Source organism: Hyla sarda, chromosome 1 (genome assembly GCF_029499605.1).
Source record: "Hyla sarda isolate aHylSar1 chromosome 1, aHylSar1.hap1, whole genome shotgun sequence".
In the NCBI taxonomy this organism is placed as follows: domain Eukaryota; kingdom Metazoa; phylum Chordata; class Amphibia; order Anura; family Hylidae; genus Hyla; species Hyla sarda.
Window position 1 is genome coordinate 467,792,851 of NC_079189.1, and position 19,406 is coordinate 467,812,256.

The window sequence follows — 19,406 nt, forward strand, 5'->3', positions numbered from 1 at the left end:
ATGCTCCACAGGAAGTTCCCCTTCTGTTTGACCACAGTGCTCTCTGCTGACACCTCTGTTCGTGTCAGGAATAGGTTTGCTATGGGGATTTGCTCTTGCTCCGGTCCGTTCTTAAAATGGACAGAGGTGTCAGCAGAGAGCACTGTGGTCAGACAAAGGAAATTCAAAAAGAAAAAGAACTTCCTGCGGAGCATACAGAAGCCGATAAGTACTGGAAGGTTTAAGATTTTTTTAACAGAAGTAATTTACAAATCTGTTTAACTTGCTAGCACCAGTTGATTTAAAAATAAATAAATGTTTCCAGCGGAGTACCCCTTTAAGTGTCTGCACACAACTGCAACATATATGCATCTATGCTCCACATGACAGCTGATCAGGGAGGCCATAACAAATAATCAGGATTGGTATTTTAAACAGATGCCCCAGAGTAGCAGCTGCATGTACAGAACAGAGCATGATGTAGGAGCAGAGCTAATTTATACTTCATTAGCTGCAGAGCAATTATCAGGAGCGAGCACATCCAGAGCAGAACTGTACATGGAGGGCAACTGCCCAAAAACCTTCACTCCAATGCTGCCTGGATACAAGAACTATTCTACCACCAGCCCCAAATGTTCAACCAGAGAAGAATCTAAGAAATAATGCATCTTGCATTTTCTCTCTTGCTACACATTTTAGGTAATAGTAACCCATTAACCGAAATAGACCAAAAATGAGGCTGTCTAAAGTGCAACAAATCATTACGGCATTATTATGGCTTCCTGGTAAACACGAGGATGAAGCATTGGGTAGTTGTAGTGGAGAGATCGTATGGCCTTACGTCTGTGCATTTCCCTGTACAAGATTGTAAGTGCCTGCAATGAGTTGTCATCAGTGGGCTCCAGAGCCGCTACCTCTTGGGCAAGTACAAATGCTTCTTCCTGCTTGCCCGTACGTTGTAACCCAATCGCTTTGAGGACCTAAGAGACAAAAAATTAGAGACTGAATTTTACTGCCTGCTCAATCTCACAAAAACACCATCTCAGTTTCCAAGTTCTACCCCAAGCTTTGCTCAGGTTTGCCAGCACTTACAGTATTGTTAGGATAAAAACTAGGGTTTGGCACCTACCTTGGCGCAGTGCAGATCTTTATGTTTCTTAAGCAGTTTCTCAGCCTGCTGGATTGCCATCTTGTTGTTCCCATTATCCAAGTAATCTATAACACAAAAAAGAGTAATTTTATTTAACGCGGCGTCTGTGGAACATTAAAGATATTCATTTTAGGGTACTTTCACATAGGATGCGTACACTGTAGTTATCCCAGTAGATTTGTACGGGAAATACCTAATGTGCACTACAGCACCAACAACGTGAAAGCTTTCTTAAAAGGGGTTAACTGGGGAATAAAACCTATTCCCTATCAAAGGATGGGGGAAAGTGTCTGAATGCAGCGGGTCCGACCAATGGGCCTCCCTGTGGCCTTAAGGCCCTCCAGGCCCTACATCGCAAACCCATCTGGTCCTATCCCCACCTCCTGTGGATAGGTCTATTTCCCAGATAATCTTTTTAAAGAAATCTTTCACACACTATATGGGGGAAGGGGGGAGAATTTTAAATCTTCAGTATGTCAATTTATGTTGGGGATCAACTGCAGATTTTTTTGGGGGGAAGATTTTGAGCCCCAGCAGTGGTGGTTTTTAAAAATAAAAATGACATACTGTATATACACGAGTATAAGCCGACCCTAATATAAGCCGAGGCCCCTAATTTCACCCCAAAAACCCAGGAAAAGTTATTGACTCGACTATAAGCCTAGGGTGGGAAATACATCATCCCCCACATGCCATCATCCAGACCCCCCCCCCCCCCCATCATCACCACCTGTGAATCCTGTCATCAGTGGTCTTCAACCTGCGGACCTCCAGATGTTGCAAAACTACAACTCCCAGCATGCCCACACAGCCATCGGCTGTCCGGGCATGCTGGGAGTTGTAGTTTTGAACCCTCTGGAGGTTTGCAGGTTGAAGACCACTGCGGCCTTCGTCTTCATCCAGACCCCCTTTAGTTTTCTACTCATCTCCCCTCGGTGGGAAGGAAGGGTGAGCTTGCCCAGGCCATCTGTACTTCAGGGACCGTCCGGTGGGGAGCGTTCCTGCGCGTCCCTGTGCGTCATCGTCAAGGCTACGTCACTAGTCCGGGGCCGGCCCGGAGCGGAGAAGAGGCCCCCCCCGGTGAAAATTGACAGCCGGAACGACTAACCCTCCCCACCGGACGGTCCCTGCAGCATAGATGGCCCGGACCAGCTCACCCTTCCTTCCCACCTAGGGGAGGTGAGTAGAAAACTAAAAAGGGGGGTCTGGATGATGATGAAAGCCGCAGTGGTCTTCAACCTGCAGACCTCCAGAGGTTTCAAAACTACAACTCCCAGCATTCCCGGACAGCCGATGGCTGTCCGGGCATGCTGGGAGTTGTAGTTTTGCAACATCTGGAGGTTCGCAGGTTGAAGACCACTGAGAAGGGATTGACAGGCAGAGAGTTCACTCGAGTATAAGCCGAGGGGGGACGTTTTCAGCACGAAAAATCATGCTGAAAAACTCGGCTTATACTCGAGTATTTATGGTACATTACAAGACATATGACCTGCAAACTACATTTTCACTAGTGAAAGGACAGCCACCTAGCAATAGCCAATTGGAAGAGGTGACGCCTCAGAGTTCTGTCTGTAAAGTTACTGAAAGTATTACTATGCATGCATGCTCCAAGTGAGGTCCTGTTTGGGGGTGGGGATTTTCCTCAGAATATTTTGGAGGCAATGTGGGAGATTAAAGCTGTTTATCTCCCGCATCAATATAAACCAAACTACAGAGGGTTAGGCCAGTCTATTGTGCACATTATTAAAAAGCGCACGGCTCTTGATAAATTCTGTGCACAGACTTTGAGATCTATGCTTTAGACTATCTAAACCTGCTCCATGGTCTGACATTACGGTGTACTTTCAGCCGATGCGACTTGTCGCCAAAAAGTCGCTTTTGATAAATTCCGCACCAATGCATTTTTCTGTCTAAAATAGACTAGAATGCATCAGGTTATAAAAATCCTCTAAATATGTCTGACTTTTTTGCGACTTTTGCTTTAGACTACGACTTTCTGTGCGACAAATTTAGAAAGGAAAAAAACAGTCTAAATCCTTTGATAAATCTCCCCAATGACTTATCCATTCACTAGAATAGAGGTAAAAGGAGTGCGATGAAATAGGAGAATACCTGTGTAACTTCTGTTCATTAAGTTAATGCGCTGGTAAAGTTCCACATTGTTTAAACCATATATAAAAAAATGAACTGGTTTAACCACATCATGGCATACCAAAATTTGCATCCTGGCTCAAGTATACTGAACAACCAAAATGTGCTCATAATAGTATTCCCCCCAAAGATTTCCGAAAGCTTTGTTATCATTGGTTACGTGCACGTTACATAATGACAGGCCTTAGAGTGGGGTGCTGTTACTAGGTGGCCGTCCTTTCCCTAGAGAAAATGTAGTTGGCAGGTCATGGATTCCTGTAAACTCCTTTTCTCTTTGGGGGACCGCCACCTTCCAACAGCTAATGGGGAGAGTAGCGCACACCTCCGAAGTATTGTATGCGAGAAGAAAAAAAGAAATTATCTGTTCTAATAATGCCAGAAGTGTTTCCTATCTAACATTTAGTAAGGTCTGAAAAGCCCCAAGTGGTATCATAAAATCTCCTATACCAGAACCAGTTATACCTGAATATTATGCACTGGTAAAATAAGTGACTAAGCATGAAAGGCGGCAACAATACTGACTGAGCCTTCTGACAAATTTACTTGTGCTCCGACATGGACACAAATTCTAGGATCAAATCAATTGTGTCAGATCAGATCCACATCATGCAAACCCATGTGGATTTGGCTTTTAACCATGTATCCTCTATATTGGGCACAGTGCTCTAGTCTGTTAAATTGTTAGTTAACACAGGCTGTAGTCCCATTATTAGAGGTGTAGGGTCTGTCTCATAAAAGGTGTGCAGTCTACATCACAGGCTGTAGCCCCATTATTAGAGGTGTAGGGTCTGTCTCATAAAAGGTGTGCTGTCTACATCACAGGCTGTAGTCCCATTATTAGAGGTGTAGGGTCTGTCTCATAAAAGGTGTGCCATCTACATCACAGGCTGTAGTCCCATTATTAGAGGTGTAGGGTCTGTCTCATAAAAGGTGTGCCGTCTACATCACAGGCTGCAGTCCCATTATTAGAGGTGTAGGGTCTGTCTCATAAAAGCTGTGCCGTCTACATCACAGGCTGTAGCCCCATTATTAGAGGTGTAGGGTCTGTCTCATAAAAGGTGTGCCGTCTACATCACAGGCTGTAGCCCCATTATTAGAGGTGTAGGGTCTGTCTCATAAAAGGTGTGCCGTCTACATCACAGGCTGTAGTCCCATTATTAGAGGTGTAGGGTCTGTCTCATAAAAGGTGTGCAGTCTACATCACAGGCTGTAGTCCCATTATTAGAGGTGTAGGGTCTGTCTCATAAAAGGTGTGCAGTCTACATCACAGGCTGTAGTCCCATTATTAGAGGTGTAGGGTCTGTCTCATAAAAGGTGTGCCGTCTATATCACAGGCTGTAGTCCCATTATTAGAGGTGTAGGGTCTGTCTCATAAAAGATGTGCTGTCTATATCACAGGCTGCAGTCCCATTATTAGAGGTGTAGGGTCTGTCTCATAAAAGATGTGCTGTTTATATCACAGGCTGCAGTCCCATTATTAGAGGTGTAGGGTCTGTCTCATAAAAGGTGTGCAGTCTACATCACAGGCTGTAGTCCCATTATTAGAGGTGTAGGGTCTGTCTCATAAAAGGTGTGCCGTCTACATCACAGGCTGTAGTCCCATTATTAGAGGTGTAGGGTCTGTCTCATAAAAGGTGTGCCGTCTATATCACAGGCTGTAGCCCCATTATTAGAGGTGTAGGGTCTGTCTCATAAAAGGTGTGCAGTCTACATCACAGGCTGTAGTCCCATTATTAGAGGTGTAGGGTCTGTCTCATAAAAGGTGTGCCGTCTATATCACAGGCTGTAGTCCCATTATTAGAGGTGTAGGGTCTGTCTCATAAAAGATGTGCTGTCTATATCACAGGCTGCAGTCCCATTATTAGAGGTGTAGGGTCTGTCTCATAAAAGGTGTGCAGTCTACACCACAGGCTGTAGCCCCATTATTAGAGGTGTAGGGTCTGTCTCATAAAAGGTGTGCAGTCTACATCACAGGCTGTAGCCCCATTATTAGAGGTGTAGGGTCTGTCTCATAAAAGGTGTGCCCTCTCCTTGTTTTTATAGCTTGAGATGCAGTTACATATAGTGTGGCCTTTTCAGGCACCATACTTCTTTGAAGAATTTCTGTCATCTCTAAGGGTATATTCACACTACAGACTCTCTGCTCAAGGAAGTCCAGGATCGGAGCTTCCATCTGGCGGCTGCCGCCAGAAACCTGCCCTGCGCTGTCACCATTGACGGTAATGCAGTGTGCGCAAAATTCCACAGAAAGAATAAACATGTTAATTCTTTTTGCGGATCAATGTCCGCATCGCAACTCTCCGCAGAGTGAAGCCCTATTCACCCCAATGCAAAGGTTGACACTGAAAAATTCCAAACGCAATTCTGCTCGCAGAAATTCTGTAGTGTGAACATATCCTGAGGAAAAAGATGAATGGAGTATATACCTCCTTATTTTCTACAGAAACCTGCAGGGAAATCACTATCTGTAGGGAAATTCTCACAGCTTCTTCCTACTCATGTCAGAGAGGATCACATACAGTGACCCCCCGACTTATGATGGCCCAGACATATGATCATTTCAACATATGATGGCCTCTCAGAGCCCATCGTATGTTGAAGGCAGCATCGACATATGATGCTGCTGTGTGTCAGGGCCATCGTACAAACAGCTATCTGACAGCGCTGACAACTTCAGCAACTGACAGATAATTGTTTAATGTGCCCCGTGTGCCCCGTTCTGCCTCCGGTTACTCACATGCTGTCCTGCTAACTCACGCAGGCTTCCACTGTGAGCTCCGTGTAAGCCCCGCCCCCCAGTGCAGCCATAGCCAATAGCCTGCAGCATCTTGCTGCAGGTATCCAATGAGCTTCTGGCTGCCCTCCCCTTCCTTTCCTATAGAGCTGTAGTCGGCAGGATCGTAATGGAGGACATTCTGTCCCCCCTGAAGGTATTTAAAGAACTGTACAGTACTGTATGCATGTCACACATCACATACAGTACATATACACACTATACACCCCATACATCAATGTTTCCCTATCAGTGTGCCTCCAGCTGTTGCAAAAGTTTAACTCCCAGCATGCCCAGACAGTCAATGGCTGTACATTCATGCTGGGAGTTGTAGTTGTGCAACAGCTGGAGGCACCCTGGTTTGTTAAACACTCCCCATACAATGGTCATCCCAGAACCAATTAGCAGTTTCCCATAGAGATATGTATTCAACATACAATGGTTCCAAGGCCCCAGAACCAATTACCATTTTTACATAGACATATGTACTCGACATATGATGGTTTCAACATATGATGGTTCTCCTGGAACCAATTAATATATGTTGAGGGACCACTGTACTGCATGGCCCTTTCCAGAGTCTCACACCTTCATTTTACCTCACAGATTGTTCATTTATATGAGAAGGCAGGAATGAAGAGAAAGCATGAACACAATGTCCCTTATTTACTAAGAGTGTTGTGTAGGTTTCTTTGTGGGTTTTAATTCCCTACAATTTATTTCCCACGGTATTTACTAAGATTTCCCAACATTTTCCACTTTCCCTACACTTTTTTTTTTATTTTTTTTATTATTTTTTTTTTACACACATGCTCTGATCTGTCGGGTTTTCCGCAGCTCAAACTCACCACATTTTATGTAGAAACCTTAGTAAATATGTTGGGTTTTTGTGAAAGCCGGGAACACCCCCCTTTTCTGAGACCACGCCCCTCACAGCGACCACTCCCCTTTTCGGGTTTTCTTAGCAAAATGGAGAGTTAGTCGGGTTTTTGCAATTCTGGCGCAAATTCTGGCGCAAAATCTGGCACAGACAGAAAATCTGGCGCAATGCAACAGATTCTGGTGCACAACCCGACAAAACATGTCGGGTTTGCAATAGTAAATGATAGGGGTGTGAATCGCCAAGAATTTGGCGATTCGATTCGAATCGCGATACCAGTGTGGCGATTCGATATATCGCGATATATCGCGATACCGTCTAGGTGACGATACATCGCGATATATCGCCCACCTGGGAGCATTCATAGATCCCAATAGACGCCGCTGTCAGCTTTGACAGCGGCGATCTAGTACTCCGGTGCTCACTTTTCTCATGTTATCCCGCCCGGGCTACAAAATAAAATAAAACGCACTTTATCTTACCTGCCAACGAGCCCGCGGAGCTCCGGTACAGGTGTTCGGTCCCCGGGCTGTATTCTTACTTCCTGTTAGTCCCACGTCACATGGAGCTTCAGCCTATCACCAGCGGAGGCGGGACATCGCTGCGGCTGGTGATAGGCTGAAGCTCCATGTGACGTGCCGGACTAACAGGAAGTAAGAAGAATACAGCCCGGGGACCCAACACCTGTACCGGAGCTCCGCGGGCTCGTTGGCAGGTAAGAAAAGTGCGTTTTATTAAAAATTCCACATCCCTAAAAGAATCGATTCAAAAATATTTTGAATCGATTCTGTATCGGCAAATGAAAAATCGCGATTATCGCGAGAATCGATTTTTTCTTACATCCCTAGTAAATGAGGGCCAATATATGTGTGTGTGTGTGTGTGTGTGTGTGTATACATATAAACCTCCATGCTGATCATTATTTACCACTAAAGTCTGGTCTGTATATTCATCAGGATAATGGTAATGTACAGGCACATGGGCTGTGTGGGCTCAAACAACAACATATTATATTCTGCTAGAAATCCAACATGTCCATATAGTGCTAGGTGAAAACTGGAACCACTGAAGTGCAGACAAAACTTGATCACGCTGCAGAGGCACGGAGAAACAGAGACCGAAATAGCTGCAAACGTCTGAAGGAACCATCTGTACCAGAATAGCTGAGTCTGCAATCGTGAGAAAGGGATAGCACCAAATAGATTGTCAAAAGCACAGTCCAGATACTCCGTGAAGAGCAAATGGCTCCGATCTGCCATTACCGTCTCAAGCGTGATATGGTCAGGCTGACGGGATTCTTATATGACGTGGGACTCTCAGTTGTCGCAAGCACTTTGCAGTCTTTTACCATTTTGTACATTCTGGATTTAAACATTAAGAAATAATGAAGTCTTGCATTAAAGGGGTACTACAGTGGAAAACAAAATTCCTATCAACTGGTGCCAGAAAGTTAAACAGATTTGTAAATTATTTCTTTTTAAAAATCTTAAACCTTCCAGTACTTATTAGCTGCTGTATACTATAGAGCAGTGGTCTTCAACCTGCAGACCTTCAGATGTTGCAAAACTACAACTCCCAGCATGCCCGGACAGCCAACAGGGTAAGGTCACATGTAGTGCATCTTCAGCGTATTTCATGGTGCTGGAAGAGAGATATGCTATGGATTCTTCTGTGAGCAGACTCACAGTGCTACCCCGCCGCAGCCATGTGTAAGCAGTAAGGTTTGGGTGCAGGCCCAGCATGCTGATGTGAGGGTCTATAGGCCCTCCTCCAAACCTTACTGGAAACACAGTGGTGTGGTGGGGGTAGCCCTGTGTGTCTGCTCGCAGAACAATCTGCAGCGTATTTCATACAGCGTGAAATATGCTGCGGGTGCACTACGCCTGACCCTTACCTAAGGGTCTATTCACACATACAGTATCCTGTGTATTTGATGCTGCAGATTTCAATGTAAACTTAATGACGGAACACCGCATCAAATATGCGCAGAATACTATAAGCGTGAAAAGCAAAAACTGACGAGTTTGCCCTTTTTACACCGCGCTCTCCACTTTTGAAGAACATGGGCACGGCTAAGCAGGAATCTTCAGCTGGAATTTCCAACGAATATCCCGGGGGCAGTGCTAGGACCGTACGGACTGCATTGCCGTCCCCATAGACCGCAAACCATGTCTGACCAGACCTGCGGAAATAATGTGAATACAGGAACATCATTCGGTGGATCTGCTCAGAAATGTATTGCCCTCTATGGGGACGGGACAAAACCACTGATGCACTAAATGTCTGAAAAGGCTTAAAGGGGTACTCCACTGGCCAGCGTTCAGAAGTAAATGTTCCGAACACTGTTTTTCGTGCTACAGGGGTCCCCCCCCCCCCCCCCCGTTCATCTTTAATCTAAATATACAACCCAGATACCATGAGTAATGTGCACTGTGAAGCAGAAAACATTGCTGGCGCTCATCCATGACCTGCGCCTACTGCTCAGAGCCACCGACAACTAATGAAATCAGAGGAAAGGGCCTGGAGAAGGGCGGCATATGGGCAGATCGCAACGCGTAAACCAATTCACAGATTTATTAGCTGCTTTGTATTTAATGATGATGTAACACAAACAAAAATAATATAGTAAGAACAGCTGTAGAGAAACTCGTGAATAGAACTCTTTATTCAGTTGCCATAGGAAACATCACACGAACTCAAGTAACGTGACGCGTTTCAGCCTCGGAAGGCCTTAGTCATACACAGTAGGAACAGCTGTATAATAAACTAACAGGGCTCATCTCTAAATATATCTACAGATCCAAATAAAGAGGCATGTTATGGGGTAGTCAGACAAGAATAATTACTTTCATCCCAATCCACCACAGGTGCACATACATGTCACAATTTGCTTCTTCTAACCTCTTCTTGCAGTCTACCCACCTACATTTGCCTTGACGTTATTTATTATCAGTTGGCCTCTAAATGTGGGTGTTATGGGAAACTTCTCCACTGTTTCTCTGCACAAGGTTTCATAAATCCCCCCCCCCCCCCCAAAGTATTCTGAGGCTCACAAACACCTGTATTTTTTACAAGCAATATAGGCCCAAAACTTTCAAGACTATTTTCAAAAGCTTTTTGGAGTGTTTTTTTATACACACATTTTCAGCATGTCTTACAATAGTTTTATGCATAATGACAAAAAACAAAAAAACAAATCTGTCTGAATTCAATGGGACAAATATTTAAAGACTTATAATAGTGGTATTGTGGAGTGTAATATGCCCGTTTTCCCTCTGAAATATCCCACATAGAACTGAGTACACAACACCTATTACGTGTCCATTTATGACCATGATAGGGTCTGCTGCGTATTTGAGTTTAAGGGTGCATTCCCACGTGGTGTATTTTGCTGCGTATTTGGTGGGAAAATAAAATACGCAGCAGCAAATACGCCGTGTGGGAACGTACCCTAAAGGAGTACTCCAGTGAAAACATTTTTTTGATTAATTCAACTGGTGCCAGAACGTTAAACAGATTTGTAAATTACTTCTATATAAAAATCTTAATCCTTCCAGTACTTAGCTGCTGTATGCTCCACGGGAAGTTCTTTTCTTTTTGAATTTCCTTTATCTGTCCACAGTGCCCTCTGCTAACACCTGTGTCAGGAACTGTCAAGAGCAGGAAAAAGGAAATTCAAAAAGAAAAGAACTTCCTGTGGAGCATACAGCAGCTGATAAGTACTGGAAGGATTAAGATTTCTAAATAGAATTTACAAATCTGTTTAACGTTCTGGCACCAGTTGATTTAAAAAAAAAAAAAAAAATAGCTTTTCACCGGAGTACCCCTTTAACCCCTTAATGACTCAGACAATTTAATTTTAACTTTTTCGTTTTTTCCTCCTCGCCTTCTAAAAATCATAACTCATATTTTCATCGCCAGACTAGTATGAGGGCTTGTTTTTTGCGCGACCAGTTGTCCTTTGTAATGACATCACTCATATCATAAAATGTATGGGGCAACCAAAAAACACTTTTTGTGGGGAAATTAAAAAGAAAAACGCAATTTTGCTAATTTTGGAAGGTTTCGTTTTCACGCCGTACAATTTACAGTAAAAATGACATGTGTTCTTTATTTTGAGGGTCAATACGATTAAAATGATACCCATTATTACATACTTTTATATTATTGTTGTGCTTAAAAAGAAAATCACAACATTTTTAACCAAATTAGTACGTTTATAATCACTTAATTTTGATGACCTATAACTTTTTCATTTTTCCGTATAAGCGGCGGTTTGAGGGCTAATTTTTTTTGCGCCATGATCTACTTTTTTTTTTTATACCACATTTGCATATAAAAAACTTTGAATACATTTTTTATAATTTTTTTTTTAATAAAATGTATTAAAAAAAGAGCAATTTTGGACTTTTTTTTTTACGTTCACCGTACGGGATCATGAACATTTTATTTTAATAGTTCGGACATTTACGCATGCGGCGATACCAAATATGTCTATAAAATTTTTTACGCTTTTTGGGGGTAAAATAGGAAAAACGGATGTTTTACTTTATTGGGGGAGGGGATTTTTCACTTTTAATTTTACATTTTTTTTTTACACTTGAATAGATCCCATAGGGGACTATTCATAGCAATGCCATGATTGCTAATACTGATCTGTTCTATGTATAGGACATAGAACAGATCAGTGTTATTGGTCATCTTCTGCTCGATCTCAGACCAGAGCAGAAGACGCCGGGAGCTGGACAGAGGCAGGTGAGGGGACCTCCGTGCGGCGTTCTGAATGATTGAATCCCCGCAGCAGCACTGCGGGCGATCAGATCATTCATTCATTGAAATCGCGTACTGCCGCAGATGACGGGATCTGTATTGATCCCGTCATCTCAGGGGTTAATGGCGGACGCCCGCGATATCGCGGGCGTCGGCCATTGCCGGCGGGTCCCTGGCTGCGATCAGCAGCCGGATCAGCCGCGCATGACACGGGCATTGCTCCAATGCCCGCGGTTATGTACAGGATGTAAATGTACATCCTGGTGCGTTAAGTACAACCGCACCAGGACGTACATTTACGTCCTTAAGGGGTTTAGTCAAAACTGTAGAAGTGGGAAATAAAGCATATGTACTCAAGCAGTCAGGCCGCTGAAGTGAATTGGGCTTGTGGTTCTCAGCACACGTTTACATCACCAGACAATTTTGACAAGTTGTCAAAGTACAAGCAGGGCCAAACTGTGTTGTAAACTGGGACTGCAATGATATTGGGATTCCACAGGACCAGATATAAAACCTGCATAGGCGGGCATTTTTTTGTTTTGAGTTGCCGGTCACAGAACATACAGCGGGTCCCGCAAACCTCTGAATTAGCACAAGGGGGGCTATTTCTAAAAGCTGTGACAGAATGTTTGCAGAAGAGAGATAGGACACACATGCTATGGAAGTGGTCAGAAATCCAGTGGGATTAATGGAATTATGCAGGATTAGAAAAACATATCCCTATCCGCATTCATGCAGAGAACTAGGGCACACAGAGGGAAACTGTAGGGGGTCCCAGCTATTGGACCCCTGCAATATCCCGCCCAGTGCCCTGGCTCTCTGCATGAATGGAGTGTGTCAACACGTCCCCTCCATACATCTCCAGCTCTCCCGTACAGACGGCATGTCTGCCACAGCTTTGTGCCATGGTCGACACACTTCCTTCATGCAGAGGAGCCAGGCAAGGGGATGTGGGCGGGGGTCCCAGCGGTGGGATCTTGGTACTCTTATTTTTATACTAAACTACTCCTTTAAGAAAACAGTCCCACGAAGGGCTCTAGTGTGAACCCTCCCTCAGATAGACAAGTGGAAGAGCTGCAGTGTGCCCACCTGTTGCTCATAAACAACTATGTAGGAAGCCCAGAAAACTTGCTGTATGGGACCCGACAGCAACACCTGTTTTTTTTCCGAACCCTGCTGATCTGAATATAGAACATCCCAGCAACAAATGCTGCGTTCAGTGAGCAAATACAGCACAAGGCAGTGAACTGCAGCAACAACACCTGCTTCAGACCAAGTATAACTGCATCAATGAAGTGAAATGAAAGATGCTAAAATAAAGAAGAATCTATAGTATTTCTTACTATAATCCCATTTGTAGTCTATAGCACTGTAAGCAGTTCTGATGGCTCAAAACTGCTGACAAGAATCAGGGGGAGCAGTGTAAACACCCCAGACGTTCTATAGGTTACATGACCATTAAATCCCCTGTCACCACTACTTTAAATGGCCAGGAGGTGGTCCCATAGGGGGAGATTTATCAATGTTTTGCTGTGCAAAGTCCTTTTTTGTGTGGTTTTATTTTGCACAGCTTTTTGCTGTTCTGCGCCAAATTTATCAAAAAGGCGCAAGGACTTAAATACGGCACAAATTTTATTTCACCTCACAAACGGCTGTGAGTTGCCGAATTGTCAGTTTCCTTTTGTTTTCCCCAGACTGAGTTGCCTGTGCACTCGGTACAGAAGGTGCTGTTATAGCAGGCTGCCCTACTTGGAAGGCTAGGTTCACACTACGGAATTTCCACCTGCAATTCAGCTTTGAAATTGCAGGCAGAAATTCAGCTGTATAAAATGTACTGTATAGTGAATGGGTTTCCGTTCACAAATTCACACTTTGGAATTTGTGAAGAAGAATTTGCGAACGGAAAATCCGCTTGGAGTTTTCTGCCTGAAGAATGGCGTTGCTCATTCTTCAGGCAGAAATACTCAAGGAACACATTGCAGTCTATTGGAGACTCCAGTGTCCGCGCAGTCCTAGCGCCGACTGACTGAGAATTTCTGCCCGGAGATTCTGCAGTGTGAACCTAGCCTAAGTGTTTAATGTAAAAAGTGTTTCTGCCTGTCTTATTTTTATATTATTATTATTTTTTTTTTTTACTTTTTGTATGTTGCAGGTCCTTTTCTGCCTATTTATCCTCGCCAATTGTTCAATAACATAACCACCTGGCATGCCCCAAGTTGGAATAAGGCCGGGTTCACATCTCGTTTTCACCAATACGGGACCGCATACGGCTGGGGGGAGCTAAAACCTTGCACTCCAGTATCCCTGCCATATGCCGCCCGTATGTAATTAATTTCAATGAGCCGACGTTTCACTCCGGTGGGCTCATTGAAATGAATTACATACGGATGGCATACGGCAGGTATGGGGTTCCGTATTGGTAAAAATGTGATGTAAACCCAGCCTAACAGAGCTGTTCTCCGCTGCTCAGCAATTGGAACTAAATGTTCCGAAAGCTTAGAGCCGGCACCGGGAGCTTGTGACATCATAGCCCCGCTCCTCATGACGTCACGCCCCGCCCGCTCAATGCAAGTCTATGGGTAGGGAACATGACAGCTGTCACACCCTTCCCATAGACTTGCATTGAGGGGGCGGGAGTGACGTCATGAGTGGGCAGGGCTATGACATCACGAGCTCTCGGCACCAGCTCTGAGCTTTCGGAACATTTTGTTCCAATTGCTGAGCAGTGGAGTACCCCTTTGAGGCACATGCACCAATCTTCAGACAATGTGCAGCTTACCTGTTACCAAGCTGTCTATCAGTGCTGTGGAGTCGGACAAAATTTTGGGTACCTGGAGTCGGCAAACAATGCACCGACTCCTACTAAATTTTGATTGGAATTTTAAAAAAAAAGCAAGTTTAAATGTCCCAATTCACAAAATGTTATAATTAATGACTTCTCTACTGTAAGAATAAAGACCAATGCATGCAGTGCCTCATGTAACCGCAAAACGAACACGTTAAGTGACCGTGAAGAAGCTTTTCATGTGCTCCACTATATGGCACGCAACGCACAATTAGGAGCGGCAATACTTATACTTTCCATAGTGTTGTGTTCTGCTGTTACAGGGAACCCATGGGTAACCTAGCCTCTCACTGATCAGGGATTAAGGAAATATGTTTTTTGCAGGACTAGAGACACTTGTATAAGTGAAGGGAATGGAGGGTCAATAGTTCAAGACTGAAGTTGTAAACCATTGGAAAACTGCTGCCATTCAGCTAAGGCTATAAAAACTTGTAAACTCCAATTGTTAGCTTAAACTTTAAACATGACTATGGGATTCTACTAGGGAAATCATGTTATATAATAAATGCCCCTTCCTGGAGCCTCCCACTGCCCTATCTTCAGCAGCAGATCAGCACACAAAAAGGAGAAGGCAGCAACTTCTGTCCAACTACCTCTCTCTGCTAGAAGAGCTTAAAAGAACTTGGTGGAACAGCTTCTTGGATTCAACTGTAAGTGTCTATAAATACATTTGCATATTAATAGAGAGGAGTCGGAAGTACAAAAAACTGCAGAGTCTGAACATTTATCTACCGACTCCACAGCCCTGATGCCATGTAGGGTGTTTTTTGCTGTTCTGGCACCATAGGGGCTACCTAAATATGACATGCCCCCCAAAAACCATTTCAGCAAAGTTCACTCTCCAAAATCCCATTGTCGCTCCTTCTCTTCTGAGCCCTCTAGTACACCCACAGAGCACTTTACATCCACATATGAGGTGAGGTATTTCCTTACTTGAGGGAAATTGGGTTACAAATTTGGGGGGGGGGGGCTTTTCCTCCTTTTACCCCTTGTTAAAATAAAAAAAAAATAAGGGTCTACAAGAACAGGATAGTGTAAAAAAATGAAGATTATTTTTTATTTTTGCCTCCAATTTGCTGCTATTCCTGTGAAACACCTAAAGGGTTAAACTTTCTGAATGTCATTTTGAATACTTTGAGGGGTGCAGTTTTCATATTGGGGTATTTCTAACATAGAACTCAAATTCACTTCAAAACTGAACTGGTCCATGAAAAATTAAGATTTTTTAATTTACATGAAAAATTGCTGCTGAACTTTGAAGCCCTCTAATGTCTTCAAAAAGTAAAAACATGTCAACTGTATGATGCCAACAAAATAGACATATTGTTTATGTGAATCAATATATAATTTGGAATATCCATTTTCCTTACAAGCAGAGAGCTTCAAAGTTAGAAAAATGCACAATTAGCAAATTTTTCATGAAATTTTTGAATTTGTCACCAAGAAATTATGCAAGTAATGACAAAAATTTACCACTAACAAAGTAGAAAAAACAATCTCAATCAAATTCATAAGTAAAAGCATCCCAGAGTTATTAACCCCTTAAGGTTTTTCAACTTTCCTTTTTTTCCACCTTACCTTTTAAAAAAAATCCTAATTCTTTCAATTTTGCACCTAAAAATCCATATGATGGCTTATTTTTTGCGCCACCAATTCTGAATTTATGACGACATCAGTCATTTTATCCAAAAATCTATGGCGAAACAAAAAAAAAAAAAAAAGTCATTGTGCGACAAAATTGAAGAAAAAAAACCCCGCCATTTTGTAACTTTTGGGGGCTTCCGTTTCTACGCAGTATTATTTTTATAATACGGACATTTCCGCACGCGGCGATACCACATGTTTATTTTTATTTACAGTTTTTTTTTTAAATGGATAAAGGGGGGTGATTCAAACTTTTATTAGGGAAGGGGTTAAATGATCTTTATTAACTTTTTTTCACGTGTTGTAGGGGGCTAACACACTTCACACACTGATCTTTTATATCAATCTTTGTTAACTCATAGGATAACATTGATCGATGATTCTGTCGCTTGACTGCTGATGCCTGGATCTCCGGCACTGAGCGGTCATTCGACGATCGGCGATGCAGGGGAGGACCCTCCTTGTGTCGGCCAGCTGTTCGGGATGCCGCGATTTCCCTGCGGCGATCTCGAACAGCCCACTGAGCTAACCAGCAGTACTTTACTAAACGGTGCTGCGTCTAAACGGTTAGTAGCGCGTAGCACCACGATCAGTGCCGCGCGCTATTAGCCACAGGTCCCGCGTTATAGAACGGGAGCGGACTCCGCCCCCGTGTGATGTCACGCCCCGACCCCTCAATGCAAGTCTATGGGAGGGGGCGTGATGACACACGGGGGCGAAGTCGTGACATCACGATCTTCCGTCCCCGTGGTTGGGAGGAATTAGCCTGAGAGCCTCCAGCATTTCCGGAAGCAGTTACAGGTGGGTGCAGCTTCCTATACTGCGGGGGTCCCCAGCAATCTGACATCTTATCCCCTATCCTTTGGATAGGGGATAAGATGTCTAGGGGCAGAGTACCCCTTTAAGGTGAAAATGGGTTAAAGGGGTACTCCGCCCCTAGACATCTTATCCCCTATCCAAAAGGTTAGGGGATAAGATGTCAGATATCCGGGGTCCCGCTGCTGGGGACCCCGGGGATAGCTTCTGCAGCACCCCGCTATCATTACTGTGCAGAGCGAGATCGCTCTGCACGTAATGACGGGCAATACAGGGGCCGGAGCATCGTTACATCACGACTCCGCCCCTCGTGACATCACAGCCCGCCCCCGTCAATACAAGTCTATGGGAAGGGGGTGTGGCTGTCATCACGCCCCCTGCCATAGACTTGCATTAAGGGGATGGGCCATGACGTCACGCTGCTCCGACCCCTGTATCGCCCATCATTACGCACAGAGCGAACTCGCTCTGTGCAGTAATGATGGCGGGGTACCGCAGCAGTGATCCCCGGGGTCCCCAGCAGCGGGACCGCGGCAATCTAACATCTTATCCCCTATCCTGATGCCAGGGGCGGAGTACCCCTTTGATAGGCAGTAGTTCTAGCTGTTGTCAGCTGGAGAAAACCCTTTCCTTACCCCAGTGCTCAGTACCATGGCCCAGCATGTAGAATTGGCTCTTTCAGAGTGGTGGAGTGAGAAGAGTAACCTGCTGTACTCCTATATCTCTGGCTCTGTACCCCAGAAGAGCTGGAGCACTGTACAGATGGCAGGGGTCCCAATGGTCCCTGCAATCAGACACATATCTCCTATTCTTTGGATAGGGGATAACTCCTTACACTTTTTCCCTGGATTAACCCTTTAATAGAAGAGCCTTCATGCTAGGTTCACTCTATGAAGTATCTGACAGGCACCAAATAAATCCCCATAGACAGCAATGTATTCCCCTGGAAGAATGACATTTCAGTCAATGGGCCTCCGCTGCACCGGAATCTGAAAGTAGAATTCCATAGTGTGAACGGGATAATACCAGCTAAAACCCAGGCAGCAGGGTGACAAGAGAAGCACAAGGCTTAGGACAGACACAGCTACACCAATGGGTACAGAACACCACACTAGCCCTTCTCATGCCACCTGTATAACAGCACAGCAGCCCCAGCACTCCATATAGGTGGGCCACATCACGTGATCACGGTGCGGAGTGATAACATATACATACATACGGTATATAGGAGCGGGTGTATACACAGTATATAGCCGGCCATCACCATGTGACACAGGCTGCATGACTCCAGCTGAAGGCCCGGATCACCCCGGGATTGTCTACCCGCAGCCTCATTCCCCATGGGCACATGTTAGCGGAGCGCCGTCCAGCAGCAGCCATTCATCCGAGCAGATCCCGGTGCCAGGCCTAGCTCTCTCTCCAGCCCCGTGTCTTCCTACGCTTCCCTCACCGGCCCGACGTGCCTCTCCGCTCCCCCACCTGTCACCGCCCGGCGCACCCAAACTCGCAGGCAACGGACACTCACCGTAGATGGGTCTAAGCCGCCTGTCGTTGGGGTCCTGCACATGGCCGCGCGCCGCCATGATGACAAGCGCAGAACCCTAGTGCGCATGCGCGGCAGGAAGTGTACGGCGTCGTTAAAGGGACAGCGCAGCTGTGTGATCGCCCCTGTCACCTCGGGCTTCTGACTGGCTGCTGGTCTTCACCATGCACAGAGGTCTCCGCGGGGTCAGGGGCCTGTTACCAGATTTTATCATTTCTCATAAAAAAAATATCTATTTCGTATCATTGTTTATTTATTACATTTATTGGGCCAGATGTATTAAAAGTGCCAAAAAGAAAAAGGGTCTCTGTTGCCCTAGTAACCAATCATAGCTCAGCCTTCGTTTACCACAGCAGTCTGAGAAATAATACCTGAGCTGTGATTGCTGGCTATGGACAACAAAGACAGTTTACCTTTTCTACACGTCGGATACATTTTGAATTTTTTTACATTTATTAGTGACATATTACAGAGGGTCGATATTGCGGGTGCCTTAAGCTGTTAAAGGGGTTCTCCACCATACGGTGATTTTAGTACGAACCTGGCAGACAGTAATGGACATGATTAGGAAGGATCTGCGCTTGTCTTGGGGATAAATGGCTATGTTGTGAGATTACCATAACACTGTGACTAGCTTTGTGTGAACTGGTATTTCCTGTTTGACTTTTCTTTTACTACAGATCCCATAATTCCATTTTCCTCCTCTCACACATCAGCCACCCCACCCATTGAAACATAAATGAGCTGCATCCATTCAAAAGACCTGTGGTTTTCAATCAGGGTGCATATAGCTGTTGCATTAGTTGCAGATCGATCTCTCTCCCAGCAAGTGATTTCTCCACCCATTGAAGCAGA

The 19,406-nt window shown here is 44.6% G+C and overlaps 1 protein-coding gene across 3 annotated transcripts in view; it reads right to left on the reverse strand.

Annotated features, from left to right (window-relative positions):
• NAA25 (N-alpha-acetyltransferase 25, NatB auxiliary subunit) overlaps nucleotides 1–18,659 on the reverse strand; it is a 74,797-nt gene extending 56,138 nt beyond the window's left edge. The window contains exons 1-3 of one of the 3 annotated variants that reach the window (XM_056536584.1): nucleotides 18,534–18,659; nucleotides 1,109–1,194; nucleotides 821–959 (exon numbers count right to left, since the gene is read on the reverse strand). In XM_056536584.1, the coding sequence (XP_056392559.1) occupies nucleotides 821–959; nucleotides 1,109–1,194; nucleotides 18,534–18,591 (283 nt within the window). In that variant the 5' untranslated portion in view covers nucleotides 18,592–18,659. Of the gene's footprint in view, nucleotides 1–820; nucleotides 960–1,108; nucleotides 1,195–18,223; nucleotides 18,445–18,533 lie in introns of those variants that run through there. The other 2 variants (XM_056536576.1, XM_056536590.1) reach the window with 2 other exon arrangements.
• Nucleotides 18,660–19,406: the final 747 nt, after the last annotated feature.